The sequence below is a fragment of the Lampetra fluviatilis genome, chromosome 42 (assembly GCF_964198595.1).
Source record: "Lampetra fluviatilis chromosome 42, kcLamFluv1.1, whole genome shotgun sequence".
Lineage (NCBI taxonomy): Eukaryota > Metazoa > Chordata > Hyperoartia > Petromyzontiformes > Petromyzontidae > Lampetra > Lampetra fluviatilis.
In genome coordinates this window covers 1,268,403-1,282,862 of record NC_136316.1, presented here as the reverse complement: position 1 = coordinate 1,282,862, position 14,460 = coordinate 1,268,403, and the positions used below count along the sequence as shown (strand labels likewise).

The following is a 14,460-nucleotide window of genomic DNA, read 5'->3' as shown; positions in this document are numbered from 1 at the left end:
ATGGACAGGTGGGACAGCTCAACCGCACGCTGTCTGCGATGCTGTGCCACGTCGTAGCGGACGGAGGGACGGACAGACTGGGACTTACACATCCCACGAGTCTTCGGGGCTAATCGGAAATCACCGCACGCGTCGACCGGCCTCTCTCCCTTGGAGAGACCCCAGGGCCAACAATCGAAGACCACCAACTTGTGGCTCTCCCAGCTAAGTCCGTCACGTGGCTGGCTTCCCTCAGATTGCCACTCGAGAGGCCTTGACAGAGGGAGTCATCCAAGTGATGGCAGAGAGGAGCAGGGCTGCACCGAGCGTGCCCGTTTGATCACACGGTGATGGACTTTGAGATCTGGAGCGGCAGTTGCGGCGGATGTACCGGTGGTTGTGTGTTGTGATGTAAATGGATGCTCCCCTTGAATCGGCGTACTATGAGGTACTAGACGCAGGGATAACCTGTGTTAACCATGTCTGCAAAATGCAGGGGCCATCGTTGGTTCTGACGCCATTCTCCCCTTTGTGCTGCGGCCTGTGTTCAGCGTTGAGCAACAACTATGTAAAGTAATCCCATACTCGTGGAGACTATATCCCCTTGTGAAACGCGTACCTAAAGAGGGTATATAAGGTGGAGCCCGAACTCAGTTCAGGGCGCAAGGCTGAGGCAAGACTGCAAGAAGACGACCAAGACGGAGTGCAGCTGGGCTGGGTTCAGCGGAGCTGTTCCGACTCTCTAATTGTAAATAAAGACTTACCCTTGTTGAAATATATACCTCCAAGGAACTCCTTTACACAGATAGTACAGGCGACCGCGAGTGACAGAAATATCAGTACGAAAACTAAAGGAGCAACAAAAAAAATGTTGACCATATTTTTTTGTGTGTATTATAAAATATTTAACCAAGAAATCTTCTTGCATAAATATGTATATTTAGCAAGGATAGGCACAGTGTACATACAAAGAGGCATTCATGTCAATGTTTTTTTTTTCATAAGGTGAGAGAAATTAACACCGCAAGTGAGCTTTTTAAGATTTCTTTTTCATTGCAAAATTAGCAAATAACATCTTCAAATGGCGTTTTTCGCACTATCATTCTCAATCGAGAGTAGTCCCTATGCTTGGTCGGAGAAATGTTTTATCAGCTTTAGCGAGTGACAGCGGTGGTAGTGGTAACATAGGAAGCAGTACCAACTGTATAAAGTTATCACGGAAGGCCGACGAAACAGAAGTGCCTAGGGCCTACAAGAGCCTTAATCTGGTCCTGGCGCGTGTATGTATGTATGCTGAACTTCTTTCGCACCGTACATAGCCAATCGTGCCGGATCAGCCTAAAATCCTAATGTGCTCAAGCTCCCGTCATAAACACACATCTACAGCCTCCATAACCGGCGAACCACATCGTTTTGTTTCTCGAAGTTTGCCGATAATTTCCACCAACTGAGGCAGAGCCCGCTACTGAACGCTCGTGCCCTTATCCACACGACGACATAGAGCGAGTGCATCTCAGTTCCGTCTCCGCACCGACTATACATTTGTTTAGCGAACAATGCAGACTGCATTACACATTCCTGCGGAGAGAGCTGGTAGGAACGTTGGGTTGCTCGGTCAATGGCCAGGGTCAACGGCGGCGTGGTGTATTCTGCAAATATGCCCGACTGTGAGGGCGGGCACAAGCCGGCGTGAGTAGGTTAAACGTTGAGTTTTATAAGGGCACAACGGGGTGACCAGCCCCTCCCCGCCCAGCCCCACCCCTCCCACCCCCCACCCAGCCCCACCCCACCCTCCTCACCCAGCCCCACCCAGACCCACCCCCCCATCCTTTGATGCACGACGGACGGACACAATAATCCCCTGTGGGCTGGTGTAACCAGGAGGTTCCTACCAGTAAAACTCGCCAACTAAAAGAACATCAGTCACCAACGAAAAGAACCACCACGCCATTATCAGCAGCGCCACTTTCAAATCCACCAGCACCATCAACAGCAGCAGCTGCCCGTCTCATCACCACGACCGAGTCCACGCAAAATATTTTCGTGCAAATGTTTTGAGAGGTGCAGGCAATCCGATCACTGCCTCGGTGAAAAATCAGACTTCAAGTTGGAAAAAATGTGGTCATTTTAATAGTCACGCATACGAATACAGAGTATACATAGTATATACGGTACATATCAAAGATGCAGCACTGTCGTATGGCTATACACGTACGGCATCCTCGTACTTTCACGATGCCGTGGCTATCAACAACGGCAACGTAGAAAATGTGCACATTAAAAACGGTAGAAATCCTCAGTTATATCATATAAAGCGCTTATACAAATTTAATTTAAAATCAAACGACCGTATTCAATGCGCCTGACGCACAAACGAGATTTGCGTACGCAGGCGTTTGTTCACGTGCACAATCTTAATGAGAAGATACAAAGGCGCTCCATGTCTCAAAGCTGCATTGCCAACACAACACTTTTGGCTGGTCAAGGTTTATTTCTCAAACTCTTTGCAGTTTCGTTATTCCCCCCCCCCCGCCTCACCCAAAAAAAACAGAGCAAATTTTATTTTCAAATAAATATTTGTTCGCGCGGAATGTGCGTTCGGTCACTGCATTTGTAAACTCGTCCGCCCTGTAAGCGCAGCACTGCACACGTAGGGTCCTCTTGCCAAAATCAACCGCTGATTTGAGGGCCTCACCCAGAGCAACGCTCGATTTTTGTTAGCATACTTCACCACGCGAGAGAGTACGCGCTTGGTCGGGGTGGGCAGCATATACGTGGAAGCATAGAAGCGCAGTACAACAATTGTATTGCACTGCACCTCCATGACCCAGATCCCATCTCTGAAGCAACCTATGAAACCTGTAAGGTATGGCACAGTCACCCATCCAAGCACTATCTAGGCCCAACCCTGCTTTTCGTCTAAATTCTGACGGGCATTGGGTGCATTGCGGGTGATTCGATCATAGGCACGTACGCACACTTTATAAAAACAAACAAAAAACAACCTTGTGTTTCTGGACACACCCGTCAGCTTGGTCCGTTCGGTGACCTCGTTTCTCAGTTCCCAGCTGGGTTGCCCGGTGAGGCAAGTCAGCTTCCACACCTCTCCGGTGTCGCAATAGGCAGCAGCAGCAGCGGCAGCGGCGGCGATTGCACTCTCAGTGGTTGGCCGCGCAGGCAGGCAGGCACGCAAGGAGCGCAGCCCTCGAACGTAGCGCGAGAGAAATCGCCTGTGTCCCGCGCCGGTTGCTTGTCAAGAGTCCGCTGGACATGGGGTCACGGCCAGACGCCGGTGAGCAATAGGCACTTGCGTGTGGGGGTTGTCGTCTTGTAGTTTTCTCCGGTATCGGGTGCATTCTATTACCAGCAGTTGATAGACCATGGCTCGTGATGATAATGTGGCCTGGGTCTGTAGCCCAGGCAAGCTCCTTCACAGTGCATGGCTCCTCCGGGGAGCTGACAGACCAACAGATGCTCCATGTTCCGTATGTCACACCCGGTCTGGGTGGCTGCCGCACCGCTCTGAGACGTTGAGAGCAGTGGTGATGCAGGACCACTGGGGGCCCCGGTCATAAATTAAATTTGTGAGGCCCCCGTTCCCCCTTCAAAATATATACAAAAAATCATAGTGAGATGACAGAAGGGATAAGAGACTAGAGATAAGAGATGTAGATCAAAAATAGAGGGGTGGTGAGATTGCGGGAGAGAGAAATGCAGATAAGATAGACGCGAGATAAATTACTAGGTTTGTTGTGTTAATTGGTCCGTTATGTTTATTAGGATTTCAATTCAAGCTCATACTTGATGCACCCCGATTTTTCATTAATCCGCGGCTCCTTGTGCTTCATGGAGGCCTACACTTTTGCTTAGTTTGCTTATGCTGAGCACCGGTTAAAAAGCTGTGTCAGGGCATCTTGTAATACCAGCAGAGATACCAAGACAACGCTGAAAACCAGTTCGTCAGAGTCCATTCCTCTTGGCGCTGTGTATGCCAATCTTGCCAGACGAGTTGGGAAATGATCCTCTTGTCCAACCTCCCAGAGACAGCTGTGCTCGCCATGGAAAATTTCTCCTGATTGAAAGAAAATATTGACATAGGACAGTGCGTCTCATTACTCCGAGAATATGAGGCTCTGTCCTATCATCGTTACATTCCTAACCAATCTAAATACCAACAGTACGCTTATTTTGTTCTATTGCAGCATGGTGGAAAAGACGGCAGTGGCCTGCAGAGGCCTTCATCCATCAGCGGATTGATCCTGGCCGATGATTATGTTATGAGAATGCAATTGTTTTTTCCCATGTTTCTATTTTTAACATGTCAATACTATGACGGTCAGTTATTTTGTCAAATCGACTGCTGAATGAAGGCCTCTTTATGCCACATCTCATGTGGGGGTTGTTTGACCATACTTTACCCTGCCGGTCAGTGCAGACTCTTGAAGCGAGGGGCCCAAGTCCAGTTCAGATATCGCTCGCCACTGATGTTAGCCGTGACTGAGAATTAGGCTCAGGTCGCCGGGGTCACAGCACAGTGCACGGACCGCTCCCCTGAATGTCTTACCCCTAATTTCATGAAACGGTGCCGAGGGGTGTTACACGAGACGGAGAGATTCCCATTCGGCACTCTCCCAGACAGCGGCGTAACTCCACCCCATGCGAGAGAACAGCACCCGGAAATGTGATATCACTACTTTTGAGGTCCCTTTAATTGCCTCATTCACATAGTCAACGACAAGGACCCCCGTGTAGACTCGTTGGGGAAAATGCTGTTAGACGAGCACCTATGAAGGCCAGCATGGCACATGAGCGGGTGGGTGGCCAACACCACCACACCCATCCACCGTGTTCTCGCCAATGCTGATGTTTACACACCGTGTCAGGTATTCATTTAAGGCTGAGTCGACCTCGTGGACGGCCAGGAACAATTCAGATATTCGCTACAGTTATTGGTCGTGAGCAAGAATTGAACTCGGGTCGCCGGGTTCGTAGCACAGCGAGCGAACCACTGCATGACCGCTCCCCGTTAGTTGCATTTGTCGTCACACTTTCTCAAGTGCGTTGCCACAAGAGATGTTCAGTGACGTGACAGTCGAAGCAACATTTTCAGTCCTCATCTGGAAAATGTCAAATTAAAGTAGAAATTAAACTCCACGTAAAACATAAAGTGCGTGCAGTCATTGGTGACTGAGCCGATTTCATCAATTCTCTGCACTCAACAAACCCGGTTTTCATCACGGCTGTTTGCCCCGATTAAAACCTACGATCGCAGCAGTGCCACGTCGGTGTCCACCTGAACCGCCCAACTGCCCCCACGATGTGTATATTTATGTTAATTTATTTTCTCTGTAATGATTTTTTCCTTGTAATGTGTATTCTCGTCATTTATGTATTCGTTTTTTTTATTTGCTAAGTAGTGGGGGGTTTTTATTCTCGGTTCTTTCGGTAAAGTCACATAGAAGGAAAATAATAAAATAATAAAAATTTCACTATTAAATTCTCACGACGTTTCGATTGCAACACAAGCAATCATCATCAGGTGTGAAAACCACAGCAATTTAATTGTTTTATTTTTTCATTTTCCTTCTCCGTGACTTTACCGAAAGAACCAAGAATATGAATCCCTGCAGTCACGAAAGCTTCAAATCGAAATTTATTGCGGGTTTGTTTTTGCCATTATCTGTGTGCGGAACTGGATAATTGATGTGCAGCGTTGTGGGATGCAACTGCAAGAATGACGCTTTATACGATTACATCATTTGTACAATTATTTAAAATAATTTGTACTATTATTTAATCCTGTCTTGTTGAAAACATACTATGCACATGCTTAACGCGAGTTCCGTTCGGTGTAAAGCGTTCATCATCCACGACGACCATGGTGTCCTCACCAGTGCACACTTACCTATAGAATCCAGGTTCCGGCAGCTTCCACTCTTCATATTCTCGAAAGTTTTCCCTTCACCTAAAGAAAGAAAACGGGTGAATAACTTGATGAAAAATAAAAACACATTTCACCCTTTTCTGGCAATAAAACTGGAGGTGTTAAGACGTTCAAACACCAAATAGAAACCTTTTGCAAGGCATCAAGTACTGCATTAACCATACTTGTGGCAAAAAACGCAAGTAAACATGCGCTAATAATATACTCGCGTTGTCATTGAAACTGATTGGCCTACAGCAGAGACAGCCTTGTTGATGGCCTAGTCTCACCAGTCTTAGACCAGAGAACGCCACAAGGCGCACGGCAGAGAGGCAATGCAAGTTCCAGAACACTTATAGCTCGGGGCGAACAGTTATATCTACCTTTTTGCCAGGATACAAATGATGAAAAATAATAATCGGTTTAACCCTTTTCTGGCAATAAAAGGTGTTAAGATGTTCAAACACCAAATAGGAACCTTTTGCAAGGCATCAAATGTCTACATGAGCCACAGGTGAATAAATTGACAATTAAAAAAATGACACTTTTCCTGCTAGAGGTAACGGCGCAGCCCTTGCAATTGCCTGTTCACGGCACTTCTGGCGGAAGGGCCTCCCCGCTAGAAGGGGCCCTGTAGACCCTTTCTAGAAATGACATTTTTTGGCCTACTCTTCCACGCTGGCCAGACGTGTTGCAAGAGCCTGGTGAAGCCACACTTCACCCCAACACACGTGGCCTGCCGGTCAACTGTGCTGTACCCATTAATACTGCTGGGCGCACAAACGTGGGCGGGGTTTTAAGAAACCTGCACCATTGTTGGCGAGCGATTGAACCGGCGAACTCTGGACTGCAAGTGTAGTCTGATAAGCATTACGTCACCACGGCCGCATCCGCATCTAATCCGACTTGCACTGCACGGAGTTTATTGTTTCACGTCAATTCGTGTTTGTACGCACGCAGTGTCTTCGATCCCTCGTGCGTCACGGGATGTTTTTGTTCTGATTTCTGTTCGCTTTCACTCTGCTGTTTGTTTTATTGCTCGACTTTGTTTGTTTTCTTTCGTCATTTGTGTGGCTCACGTGCCACCGTTGCAAGTGAGACTCATCTTGTGCGGTTCATGCAGCCTCGATGCCGCCTTGCAATCGGTGTCTATTCGGTGTCCGAACATCTTAACACCCCCCGTGTTATTGCCAGAAAGGGTGAAATCCATTCTTCGTTTTCATCATTTGCACACTGACAAAAAAACGGGTCCCTTAGACATCGATCTCTTGAGAGTTTCCACCCAGTTCAAAGTAGGGGGGGACAAACATTTCGCTGGTGAGAACAAATATTGATGGGAGGTGCAAAATTAAATTTCACGGTCTCCACGGCCGATCACCGACCTCCGCTGGCATCGTGGCGTCCGGCGGCTCGACCCGGCGGGCGGCGGGCCCCAGCTCCACGGCGCGCGCGCGCTGCGCAAAGTGCAGCGAGCAGATCGTCTCGGCCGCGTGGCGCGCCGCCGGGGCCACCTGGTCAATCGCAGTGCAGACGACGCGCGTTTCATCACAGTTGGACCGCGTGCTGTTCGGCATGGTGCCCGACATTGCACTCCACGTGCCGGGCGACTCGCAGCGCGGCCAAGAGCCCGCGCACCGGAGAGAGGGCTCCGTACAGCAGCACGGCCGCCAAAACCTGCACAGTCGTAGGATACTACGCAATTTTGATTTCATCAAGTGCTTAAATGCGACTCACCGCGTATGTACATAGAATCGATCAGATCGTACAGAACAAAACAGTGGGCCATTTAGAAGCCAACCAACCACTGCGCACAGGCGCGATGCGAGAAACGCGGGTGAAACTGCACGATTACGACGCGGATTGACATTGCTTCCAAATGCACCACGTCTGAACACGCTGCAGAAACAGCGGGCGTGTTTATTGTAGAGAGAGGCAGTCACTGATAGGCAGAGGGAGCGAGGAAGCTGTAATGAGCGATCATCTCAAATAACCCTTTTTTCTGGCACATTGAGACCTACTATATGGGAGCCACAGCTTAAATAATAAATGATGATGATGAAGACAGTGCGGATAGCTGTAGGGGGGAAAGGGAGTTCCATTCAATCGGGGGCAGCAGCGGAAAAACAAGAAACCTATCCTCTTCTTGATTCTTTCGGTAAAGTCACGTAGAAGGGAAATAATAAAATAAAAAAAATACAACATAATAAAATAATACATTCTATTATTTAATTTTATTATGTTTTGTTTTATTATTTTATTATTTCCCTTTTACGTGACTTTACCGAAAGAACCAAGAAGATGAATCCCTGCAGTCACGAAAGCTTTAAATCGAAAAAAACAAGAAACCTATCATGACCTGTAATAAATTCCCCACCGTCCCTCCGACCCGGTCGTGGGCAAGCGCTCCTCCTTCAAAGCACGGCTCGCGAACTCTCACCTGGATGACCATGAGCGTCTTGCTCTCCCGGGCCAGCGAGTCTTGCAGGAGGTACGTGAGCTTCGAGTTCCGGAAGGGGACGTGCGCCTGCTTGGCCCGCAGCGCCTGGATCACGTCGCCGAGCGCCGCCAGCGAGCGGTTGATGTTCTGGGCCTCGCGGAGACGGTCGCCCTCGGCCCGCGACTTGGCGAGCCGCTCCGAGCCCGCCAGGTCCACCAGGTTCAGCCTCCCTGCGACCGAGTGCCGAGGGTCATGCGCGCTGTACATGCACAATGTGTCTTTACTTACTTCAACGTTTATCGATGAACCTACCACATTCCTGGCAGGCTCGAACAGGGACATGCGGTGAGTTGAACAGGCCCTCTCTGTCTCAGTCATGGCCACTTTTACAAAGCCACGCCGACTCAACCTCTAATTCCGCCCAGTGAGCTGCCTCCTCCTCGTGCTTCCAGCATGTTGGCCCCACCCACTGTTCATGTGCCCCGCCCACTGTTCAGGTGCCCCACCCGCTGTTCATGTGCCCCAACCCACTGTTCAGGTGAACCCGCCAACTGTCCAGGTACCCCACCCACTGCTCAGTTGACCCACCCACTGTTCAAATAGCCCCACCCAACTGTTAAGGTAACCCCGCCCACTGCTCAGGTAGCCTCGCCCAATTTTCTTTGAGTCTTTCGGTAAAGTTACGTAACTAGAAAGCTAAATTAAAAAAAATTTAAAAAGTGATAAAATTAAAATTCTTAGTTTTTCTATCTACGTGGCTTTACTGAAAACCCCAAAGAATATGAATTCCTGCAGTCACGAAACTTTAAGTCAAGATTACAGCCCCATCCAATGTTCAGGAATCCCCGCCCACTGTTCATATAAACCCGCCCACTTCATATAAACCCGCCCACTGTTCAGGTGCTCCGCCCACTGTTCATGAAGCCCCGCCCACTGTTCAGGAAGCCCCGCCCACTGCTCACAGGCCTTGCCCATGGCTCAGGTGGCCCGAGTCACAGTAAAGGTTAAACCGGGGATAAAATCCTGATTTTTGCAAATGCTTTGGATCACCGGAATGGCCTTTCTTTGAACCGGCACTGCCCCAGTCAAACCAAGGTCGTTTGGCAGCCTTACTGCAAGTGTGCCAAAACTCTTCGAGGTTTCCAGTCGAAAACTTGTGGCAGTTTTCGGTAGGCAAGGCCTTCGAGCAGCCGCGGGGGGATTAATGTCAGAGCAACGCCGCTCACCGTGGCCACGGAGCCAGTGGTCGAGTTGGCGTCGCCATGTAAAAGTGGGAGGGGGTCGACGGAGGGCAGGGGAGGCTTGCCAGCGCAACATGTGTCCTGGTTGAGCCTCCCTGTAAATGTGTTAGCTCTCCTCCACAGACCCCCATCCCTGCCCCAACCCCCGCCGCGACCCCGCAGAGACACAGCTTGGCCACGCATCGGCATGGCCACGGCTGCCCGCCCGGCCGGCCCTGCGCGCACCTCGTGTGCTGGTGCCCGTGATGGAGTTGGTGGCGCTGACGGTGACCAGGATGAGCGCGTGGGAGCGCGAGCTGTGCTCGTTCATGTTGGTGCAGTGCGTGGCGCGGTTGCTGTGGCCGAGGGACACCAGCTGTTGGGAGACGTCAACGCCGCGGTGGCATACGTCTGAGAAGTGGAATGTGTTTTCGCTTTCACTGCGAGCAATAAAGTAGGAGGCGAGCAGCTACAGAGCAACCCACCACTTTCACGGGGGACACGTCACGCTCCAATTGATTTACAGGTGTTCAACATTCCACTTATAATTCAGAACTAAGGTAGCACGAGGATTAGAATTTCACTAAAACACGTGAACACTTCCCCCGTTACAAAAAAAACCTGGTTTTTTTTCAGATGGCGTGAGCTGTTATTATCATTACATTTGACTTGGAGAGTGAAAACAACATTCAGCGTAGAACACTAACGTCTCGGCAACCACTGCTTCACTGCCATCTGCGGGGGTCGCAATGCAACAGACATTGCCAGCAGGTGCGTAACAAATGGAGCACAGGGGGAAATCGCAAGCCCATTCATCACCCGTGCGTTGCGGCAAATGGATAACCGTGGGCGTGGCTAAGGGTACAAACTATACGCTCTTTTTTATTTCACCAGGTAAGGCCCGATGAAGCGACCTGGCCACAAATGTTAGCTCAATGAAGTGGCTCATAGTGTGGAAATTTAAAGCAGCCAAATGCTCAAATTGCATGTTGTGTTTCTAATTGTGGAGGGAGAAACCGGAAGACCCAGAGAAGAATCCACGCGACCACGGGGAGAGAGAGAGACACGCAAACCCCAAATACACACAGCAGCAGGCGTCAGGGGTCGCGATCAAACCCACGACCTCCTGTATACCAGGCGAGGTAGTTAACATCTCCTAGCCACCGTGATGATGATGATGATGATGATGAGAGACATGCAAACTCCAAATATACACAGCAGCAGGCGTGAGAGATCGCAATCAAACCCACGACCTCCTGTATACCAGGCGAGGTAGTTAACATCTCCTAGCCACCGCGGCGCGCCCAGAGACGAGAGTCACCCTGTGGACGTCGCCGAGCGAGGACACGGGCTCCTGCCGCAGGCCAGGCACACACAGCTCGCCGCTGCCGTCGGGGCAAAGTCGGATGTCCAAGCGGCCGTGCCCCTCGCTCCCGAGCAGATCCCTGCCACACGAAGACAAAGATCCCACAACCCCCCGCCGTTAAAGCCTTTGGCAGACTGTTGGGGCAAGTGCTGTTTTGCAAGCACCGATAAAGAACGCGCGCGCACGTACGCGCAGGGCGAGGGGGGAAGGGAGCGTCGTTACGCGACACCTTAGAGCGTGGTCAGGGCTCATGCTGTATTTCCATGGACATTCTAAAGAGAGATCTTTATCTCTGTGGAACTCAAACTTTTGCTCCACCTCCCTCACCCCACCCACCCTGCCCCCCTAAGGCCAGAGGTAAGAGATCACATTGAAACGATCTTTCAAAAGTAAAGAAAATTCCAAGAGTTGCGCAATGCTTTTCGCGAGCTGACATCTACTATTTAGTCATTTTCAGCCACGTGTTTTGTCAGCTCGCCTTTTCACTAATCGTGTGAATGTGGCATCGGTGCACAGCTGCTGAGGCTGCCAAGTTCTGCCCGTCCCGTGGGACAGCATCGACCGACGGGCCCCTGCCCGCTGCCACCGCTCGCACCGCTCGCACCGCTCGCAAGGGGCCCTCACCGCAGAGTCTCGTTGTAAATCTCCAGCATGCTGAGCGACAGCGCGTACCGCCACTCATCCTGCCGCTCTTCCATCTCCTGGAAGAGGTGCTGCAGCGCTCGCTGGTTGATCCCAGGCGCCTTGGCCGTGCCCTGCGCGCGCGCAGAGGATGATGATGACGATGGTGATAGTGTACTTCTATGCTCCTTGGTCTCTGCTGCCGACCTTCAACGCGCACTAGTCCGGCGTGGTCGAATAACCCCATCGCTCGACCCACACGGCGCGGAGAGGCCCTCATCCAGGAGCGGCCCTACGCGTGGAGCCAGACGGGAGGGACGCGCCGTGTTCACCAGCGAGGAAGATTACCTCCATGGTGTACGTCTTGCCCGAGCCCGTCTGGCCGTAGGCAAAGATGCAGATGTTGTAGCCGTCCACGCAGGACATCACCAGGTCCTGTACCTCCCTGAACACCTGGCGGGGTAGACACATGCCCGTCGAGGTGTCTCGAGACGGAAAACGTGCGGCGGCGCGAGCAGGCGTGCGTGCGTGCGTGCGCAACACACGCAGAAAAGGACAAGACCAGCAGCTTCCACCTCGTTTGAAATTCACACTGCACGTTCGTTCGTCAGTAAGGAATTGCATAGCAAGGCCCTCCTGTAAAATAACCTCGAATAAATAAATTCAGCACAATTCATCATCGTTATCATCGTTATAATGTCATGATCGATCCACTGCAGGATGAAGGCCTCCGACCGAGGCTCCTGTGGGACCCCGAGTCTCAGTTTGCGGTCGCAGTTCACGAACCAAACTGGTACAGTGCAGGCGGCGCGAGGGACAAGCGGTAGCCGAGTGTCGGGGGCGAGTGCGTGAGTACGTGCGTGCGTGAGTGCATGAGTGCGTGAGTGCGTGCATGCGTGAGTGCGTGCGTGAGTACGTGTGTGTGTGCGTGCGTGTGTGTGTGCGTGCGCGCGCTGACCTCCTCCTGGGAGGCGTGCGGGGGGAAGACGCGGTCAAGCTGGAAGGAGTGCTGGCGCCCTCGCTGCACCACGTGCACCGCGCCGTCGTCCTCGGGGTCCACCTGCACCACGCTGTGCGCCGGCGTGCCCTCCCCGTCCTCCTCGATCGCCGGGCGCACGCGGCACAGCACGCGGATGTTGCCTAACGCGCGTGCGTGTGTGTGCGTGTGTGTGCGTGCGTGTGCGTGCGTGTGCATGTGTGTGCGTGCGTGTGCGTGTGTGCGTGCGTGTGCGTGCGTGTGTGCGTGCGTGCGTGTGTGCGTGTGTGCGTGCGTGTGTGTGTGCGTTCAGAGGGGTTCACCGCCGCCTACCGGGCAGGTTCACATTCAAACGCGCGGCTCGACGGCTCCGCGGGGCGCGCTCCCCGGGTTGTGACCGCGTGCCGTTCTGCACGACGCCCCACGTTTCGCTCCGCGAGCCGTGTGGCATTCAAAGATATTCAACCAACTAAGCGGGGACACATTCTGACACCTCAGTCGGCACACAAGTGTTATGATTGTTCGTCCTTAGGTTTATTTATAATATTACTTTTTCCAAGAACCGTCAACCAAGTGCACCCCACACCATTACACCAAGCGAGCTACGTAAACCACGTGCAGGACTCATTGGCACTGCCATAGCGAGAAACATCGTGTAAATGCGAAAACCATCAAATATTGTGAAATAACAATCAACATGCAAGATAATGTCGATGCGGTTATTTTGCCTCGAACGCGCTCGTAGTGTATCGTTATCCCAAGACATTTTCTTACAGCTCCGCCATTAACACGCCAGAGAATCGATTCGTGGAGCACTCTCAGGGAGCGACCTCGGTACAACCACCAAATAATTCTCAAACGCATTCGGACCGCTTTACGCTCGGTTCCGTCCCACTTGTGCCAAGCCGCCCTCAACCTTGGCCTACTTTAGGCTAGGCCCTTGGCCACATGAGGCCACTTAAAAATGGCTCACACACAATAATTACCCATCACTGCAAGCACCTTAGCCACACCAGTCGGGAACAAGAGGGAAACATTTCCAGCCTGGCAGCAGCACATGATTGCTTTGTGTACCTAAGGTAACTTTTCTTTTCTATCCGTGCACTTAATCCGCCTTGACGTAACCCAGATCATCACCCTTGCAAAAGAGGCAACGACTTTTCACGATTCTCAACGGGTGCTAATTTCATCTCCTGATTAAACAACGGCCGATATTTACCCATCCCTGCATACCGATTGACCGGCATCTGTCACTGACGGCGACAGAAGTCACGGGGCGTGTGATCGCCTGCCCTAAGCTATTTCAAGTCCTAATCTGCTCTCGGCAAGGGGAAGGTTCCCGCACAACTGGATTAAGAGGCTCCGATTGATTGACCGGATGAGCTTCAGTGCCCTTCGCCGCGCCGAGCGGGCGGATAGCGCGCGTCTCGCAGCCTTAGCGTGGCTCAAGCCGATTAAGCGCGTCCGTCGTACCCCGCAGCTCCACCAGCTGGTTGTGGTATTTCTTTCTCAGCGCCATCTCCCGTTGGTACCGCCGCTCCATCTCGTCGCACCGCTTCGACATCTCCTCCACGGCTCGCGCCAGCTGCCGCGGCGAGCACACGGGCGGCACAGAAATCCCCTATGTAATTTATAATGAAACAAATCATATTATTATTGCTGCTGCCTAAAAGACAGCAAGCCGTGAATTAATATTAAATATATATTTTACGGGTGTTATGCCTCTGCGAATCAACAGCGCAGTACAAATGAAATTGGAGCTCATAATAATTGTTCTAAAAGCATCCAATGACGATGCTGTGCTGAGTCTTAAGTTTATTCCAGTGGAGATAAATATCCTGCAGTGGGGGCTCTCACAACCCAAGACAGCAAAAACACTCCACATGACAGACTGTGTCCGACAGATTGACCAGCATGCCAGAAATGTCTTGCGGCCGG

The 14,460-nt window shown here is 51.4% G+C and overlaps 1 protein-coding gene across 5 annotated transcripts in view; it reads right to left on the bottom strand.

The window, feature by feature from the left end:
* Positions 1–2,091: 2,091 nt before the first annotated feature.
* LOC144946629 (kinesin-like protein KIFC3) overlaps positions 2,092–14,460 on the bottom strand; it is a 48,838-nt gene continuing 36,469 nt past the window's right edge. For 4 of the 5 annotated variants that reach the window (XM_078875646.1, XM_078875648.1, XM_078875649.1 and 1 more), the window contains 10 exons: positions 13,996–14,143; positions 12,505–12,686; positions 11,895–11,999; positions 11,550–11,680; positions 10,881–11,004; positions 9,806–9,935; positions 8,340–8,569; positions 7,285–7,413; positions 5,885–5,944; positions 2,092–4,051 (listed from right to left, as the gene is read on the bottom strand). In XM_078875646.1, the coding sequence (XP_078731772.1) occupies positions 5,918–5,944; positions 7,285–7,413; positions 8,340–8,569; positions 9,806–9,935; positions 10,881–11,004; positions 11,550–11,680; positions 11,895–11,999; positions 12,505–12,686; positions 13,996–14,143 (1,206 nt within the window). In that variant the 3' untranslated portion in view covers positions 2,092–4,051; positions 5,885–5,917. The remainder of the gene's footprint in view (positions 4,052–5,884; positions 5,945–7,284; positions 7,414–8,339; positions 8,570–9,805; positions 9,936–10,880; positions 11,005–11,549; positions 11,681–11,894; positions 12,000–12,504; positions 12,687–13,995; positions 14,144–14,460) is intronic. The other variant, XM_078875647.1, reaches the window with a different exon arrangement.